Source organism: Thermobia domestica, chromosome 5 (genome assembly GCF_964235325.1).
Source record: "Thermobia domestica chromosome 5, izTheDome1.hap1.1, whole genome shotgun sequence".
Lineage (NCBI taxonomy): Eukaryota > Metazoa > Arthropoda > Insecta > Zygentoma > Lepismatidae > Thermobia > Thermobia domestica.
Genome location: NC_137458.1, coordinates 177,500,489 through 177,506,557, shown reverse-complemented (window position 1 = coordinate 177,506,557; position 6,069 = coordinate 177,500,489). Strand labels below are relative to the sequence as shown.

Below are 6,069 nucleotides of genomic sequence, written 5' to 3'. Positions count from 1 at the left end.
CCTCTGATCATGTATTGACAAAATAGGTACAGATTGACAATACCATTATAATAAGAATATATCGTTGTAAAATGCATTTTTCCATTTTCAGTGCATAGGTTTTGAGATATCGGATGTCGACATTTGTCGACAATTGTCACAAATGGCCCCAGTATGCATTCTCGTTTTCTTGTCGACAAATGTCGACAATGGGCATGAAAAACATCATGAAAAAAGAGCAGAAAATGTTTACATATTTTGTTATTTTTACTCATTAGCCAATGACAAGATTATATACCATGTTCTTACAACTTCTTCATTTTATTTAAAAAATAATTATGACATTATTTCCTAAAAAGGCAAAATTTCTGCAGACACACTTTCTTCAACTATGCTGTAATACAATATTATATTATCTAATGCAAACAATATTATTGCTGTAAATGTATTTTTTCTAGATATTAATGTTAACACCTTAGTTTTCCAATTAAAATGTATGTTTTAAGTGTTATAATTACCCCAATAATGATCATTTTCTTACTAAATAACTATTACCTGATTTTGAACATCTCGCACGCGTTACCAGCCTCTTAGGGACTTCTGTGAAACACCGCACTGCAATTCATATGACAACCAATTTGACATATGATACACTTCTTTCGTGTAGCTTTTCCGCATAGCCCACACCTCACTTGCGTCTCAGACGTTTCAAGGTGGTGTGTATAGGCCGACAAGTGCACTTCATCAGGTACCCGTTTGTTAACTTTCATGGTTGGTCTACCAGCTGCAGGACGTGGTCTGGTGAACATTCCTAAGTATGCTCGAACAACATATCTAGTAAATCCCAGCAAGTCCAGGTTCTCTGAAGCACCTTTAGGCGTTAAGCGATATAACTGCCATGCATTGTTCATAGTCACGTTAAGAACGTAGGAAATCATTGGCCAGTACCACTTCTTACTTCTAATATTAATGCGATACGTTGCAATATTTTCGTCAAGTCGATCAACTCCCCCCATGTATGTATTGTACGTGACGACAAAAGCTGGTTGAGGGACAATATATTTCTTTCTGTGCACTTGACCATCTTTTCACTGCAGAACTTGGATGCGTACCACAAGCTGTAGAAATGACTTACCGCACTGTAAACATTGTATCGAACTAATGTAATGCCATTTTTCTCATCTGTTACTTGAGAGTGGCTACCTCGAGGACTCTTTTTAAATTGTTTTGGGTCTGATAGCGGTGCTACCTTCCACCCTGTTATTCCTTATTGTTCCAGTTGCCTGATGGCCTTTCTCTTTGAGGTAATGTACGAATGGAACCGAGGAAAAGAAATTGTCAAAAGTGTCAACTGTCTTTCCTGTGGTAGTTCCGATATGGGGTCCATAACCACTGATCCACCAAGTTCAGGCATCGTATTTAAATATTACCCGTTAACGCATCTTGGTAAGGTTCGCCCTGCACGAGGTAGCCAACTCTGGTAGCTAGTGTCCACACTTTGTAACCAAATGATATCGGCTTACCATGTATGTGTTGTTTAGCACCATGCCGCCCGAAATATGGAACCATGGATTCGTCCTCGGAAAGGTATAGATCCCCAGGCCAGTAGTTACGGCACCTTTCATTTAACACACACCACATTGGTCTTATCTTACCAAATCTGTCCTTTGCATCTATTTCCGAATTATAGCAAAAGTGCAAATTCCTCAAAATTTCCTCAAACCGGTTTCTTGACATAGCTTTTACTACAGCAACATTGTGAACGTCGTCAGCTATTTTCCAGTACATTCTGGTTCGGGGAAGAACGTTATAACCCGATAAAAGAAGGATAGCAGAAAACAAACGGAGTTCATCACCCGACAAATTGAAAGACATGTTCCCCTTTTCTTTGGCGTATTGCACTGTGCAGTCAACGATAAATTTTATAACATCATCGTCAAAAAATATCTGAAACAAGTCTACAGGTGTAAAATCTCTTTCTAGAAATGCTGGGCGTTGAAATTCCTTTTGAGAACTGTCTGGAATATCACATTTCTTCCAATCACGCATTTCTGCAGAAATTTTTTCTTTTTTTCTTGGTGTGAAATGAGTTTTGACTTTTATGAGCACTTGGTTGTTCTTATGTATCAGAAACACTCACGGAACACAAATTTTGATCCTCTGATTGAGAATCACAATCACATAGCTCCTGAGCCCAGGTTTCACCATCACCACATCTATCCTGCACCATTCCCTCTTCTGTTACTTTCCTAAACACCAGCTCTGCTCCCGCTCGAAGCTGATTTCCTGATAACTTGTTAAGATCACCTGAGGGACCATCATCATCACTGTCTCCATCACTCACCATTCCGTTTTCTGGTGGCTCGATGAACACTTTAGCCTCCAGAAAGTCTTCAGTCTGCTCATACTCTTCTAGAATGGAAGCTATCTCCTCCACCGTCAAACTGAAATGAGACGAAAAGATATATTATTATTATTATTATTATTATTATTATTATTATTATTATTATTATTATTACTATTACTATTATTATTATTATTATTATTGTTGTTGTAAAATCCTGATTTTCCGCGTTGGGAATATGCGTGGGCGTTCCGAGAGAAACATTCAATAAAACTACTGTACTGTTCCGACACCACTTAACTGTTGGGATAGAAATGAGAGGCACCTAAGAGCTGCGGGATAACAATACCAAATTTATAGCAATAAAGCACACACTAAATGGGGGCGACTCCACCACTAGTCTTAGGTGACTAGAACCATGAGCAAAATTAGACAGGGTAATGAATATGAATTTAGTGTTAAAATAATTTGAAAATAACCAATGCATTTTTATTGAAAATTGGTAGCAATAAGGGTGTTAAGGAATAGATGGTAGAGCAAAGGAATAGCAACTAATTTAGAACAGTCTCACCCTAATTTGAAGTAGTTCCAATCTCCTCCGTCTTACTCATAGGTGATGTTTAGGCGCTGTCCTCGAAGTTCCCGTGACTTGCGGGTTGAGTTGTCTTAATGAAGTCTATGTTAAAAACTTGTCCGACAAACAACATGGCATTGAATGCCGGTCCCAAAGGCAGGGAAACTCCGATATGTCTCGCGTCGTGGTTGAGATCCAAAGACCAAGATCGTGCTCTCTCAATTGCTTTTGAATTGACTGTGCCTCTGACGTCAGAATGAGATGATGGTGACAGCACAGAGTTTCCTGAGCGTGGTCGATTACCCAAAACTGACATCGACCAAGTCCGTGTTTCTACATGTCATCGACTCAACACAAAGTTCTCAAACTTGCTCCTGAGATTGCTAACGTTGGCAGGAAAATGAACCAAAAGGAGACTCTCCTGAGTCAAAATACTTATTTCTATAATCATTACTTCCTTGTTGTAACATCGTGTCGTGGGTAAACGAACGAAACGGACAATGTCTTGTAGTAGCCTGACTATGAGGGGCCAATGAGGTCGAACCAATTGAGAGAAGCAATTGATCTAACAAAGCAAATTAAAAGCGTCGCGTGTGAGACTGTTAAAGGGTGAAAGTTCTACAGGTCGCCAGCATTGTTTATTACAAATTACAAGTACAAAGACTTCCTCAATAACAGCAAAGCAATAGTTAATTAATCTATCGATGTAAAGTCAGCTAGCGACCTACAACCGAATATCGGTGTTAATATCATCAGGCAGTGAACTCTTGAAGGCTGCTTGACTTCCATTGATGGCTGGTTGAATTTCCACATGAAATAAAGATGTCCTATCTTGTCCTTACTTCATATCCGGTAACAGTACTACGAGCCGTCAACTAAGAAAATAGAAAAATAGACACTTTGTTCATTGTTTTTAGTTTCTGTATTGAAATACAAATAGCTTTTGCTGTACTGTACATATTATCACTGTTTACATTATGTTTTATGTACAGTCGGGTCAAAAAGTCGGGACAGCCCCTAAATTTATTCGATTCCCACGAAGAACGAGGAAAACCAATAAAGTAAACAATCATGCGTTCTGGAAATAGTGTTAAAACTAAAGCTATTGACAATGGCTCATAGTGCGCACAAAAGTCTCAAAATGCCGAGACAACAAGAGGGGAAGTCCAATTTTTTTGTCCCCGAGTGTACAATACAAAACAATAAGTTACTAGGCTAAAATAATTTTTACTTTATTTTGCTCATTTCCCTTATCAGCGACACATGTGCCACTAAATTTCGCGGATAAGATGGAGTTTACTGTATTATTATTATTATTATTGCTAGCGTTGAATTATAAATAACAACAATTATATATCTCTGTTTCAGTGAATATAGGGAATATACGAATTGTTGCACGGCATCGATTCAAGTAGGAAATTTAATTCTTCTTCTTATTATTATTTATCGATTTATTTATTTATTTATTTATTGCAACTCAAGGATATCTAGATACAACGGCTTCTGTGTATAGTGCTATGTTGTTGATGATGATGATGAGTGTTCTGCCTGAAGGCAGGTCTTTGATCCGAAGGTCCCTGGGCAAGGTGAACCCATGGTAGTTTGCCATTGCCTTCCATGAGATGATGATGATAATGATGACGTCCAAAGGACGTGACCTACAGTTTAACGTGGGATTACAAGGCAACGAGCATGACCACTCATCCACGGGGGACACTATGTTGATGAAGGAAAAGTTAAATTTTAGTGTTTCTTACATATAAGAGAATAGAAATACGTTGTTTTCTACCAGAAAGTGACTGTAAAATACTTGGTTTGCCTTCCCCCCTCCCAGTTGGAAACATGAGGGGGCAAATGGCCTATTTTAATCTAAAGTTTACGCTTCTGACGTGAAAACAATATTATTCTCCATTCACGAGAGAAGGAAAGTGAATGTACGGCAGTGTGGAGTTCATGGTCTCTCCTGTGACCCCTGTCAACAAATGTCGACACGAAAATTAATGTCAAGATAATACAATGTTCTGCAATGAATAACAGGAAATTTAATAAACATTATTAAAACGACATGTTCTGATAATAAAATTACTGAGCTACTAAAGAAAAGTGACGTAATAATATACAGTAATATACTAACTTGTTAGAGAGAGACATTGTATCTTCTGCTCGCTTCCAGATCTCCATACACAATGCACACCATGTGACACGACGCGGGATGTCGCTGTCCTTATCGTATACAGTGATACCAGCCAACACTAGAGAAAAAAGTTGTCTCGCTTACCTCGATTTTCATTTCAGCTCTAGGGGTCCCAAAACGTCACATCTACAAGTCGACAATGGGCACAAGTGGGATAAGGCAATTCATCCTTATAAAGGATCCAAAACATTTCTTAATATTTTTCTTAACTTGAGTATACTTATTTGCATTGGAATAGAACGTAATACTGAGGTATCAAATGTACAGTAATAATAATAATAATAATAATAATAATAATAATAATAATAATAATAAAAATAATAATAACTTTATTTTCAGTGCCGTGAACAGCTCATTGGCAAAAATACAGCACTATGTTAAGACTATTATACAATCATTTAAAACAGACCAGAAAATTTGTGATATAGAATGAATATTAGTAGGTTAAGACCCTTGTCAGAAGTTTAATATATTCACATTACAAGATTAAAGCTGATTATAAAATAAGATTAAAATAGATACAGTCAATATCGTAAAATACTATTAACAGAACTATGGAAATTAAAGTTTCATTAAACTATCGTTAAAATAATGAGTCAACTTTGCTTAAAATTTCATATCTTCTATGTAAAAGATCCTGGTTACCTATTGTCACATTTCCACATAAAATATTAACTAGAGATATTCTGAAGATATATAATAATAATAAAATCAAGACCCTTGTCATGAAGTTAAAACAGATTAATCTTTGAAAAAAAAATATAATTAAATAAAATCATTGCTCTATTGTTTCTCCCAAAATATGTTCAATTTAAACTGTTACAAGACACTGTCATTCTTCTCAATATTTCACGTTTTGAATTTAGTGCTACCAATGTTGACTGACTTCTTACACTATAACACGGCACTCTTATTCCTATATTTTCCAAGCAGTAATCGCTACTATATTTATTATCCAATACCATTTGAATAAAGTAT

The 6,069-nt window shown here is 36.7% G+C and overlaps 1 protein-coding gene across 1 annotated transcript; it reads right to left on the bottom strand.

Moving 5' to 3' along the window:
- Positions 1–256: 256 nt before the first annotated feature.
- LOC145684738 (uncharacterized) lies at positions 257–5,125 on the bottom strand. Its single transcript, XM_081757114.1, has 2 exons — positions 5,032–5,125; positions 257–2,423 (listed from the first exon to the last, which is right to left on the bottom strand). The coding sequence occupies exons 1-2, from the start codon at positions 5,076–5,078 to the stop codon at positions 2,099–2,101; spliced, it is 372 nt and encodes a 123-aa protein (XP_081613240.1). The 5' UTR covers positions 5,079–5,125; the 3' UTR covers positions 257–2,098.
- Between the last annotated feature and the right edge of the window lie 944 nt (positions 5,126–6,069).

What these genes read in the sequence shown, in the direction of transcription:
- LOC145684738 (XM_081757114.1), bottom strand. Translation starts at nt 5,078, where the DNA reads ATGGAGATCTGGAAGCGAGCAGAAGATACAATGTCTCTCTCTAACAA. An exon ending in ACAATGTCTCTCTCTAACAA is followed by an intron (nt 2,424 to 5,031) that starts GTTAGTATATTA and finishes GTCTCATTTCAG; the next exon opens with TTTGACGGTGGAGGAGATAG.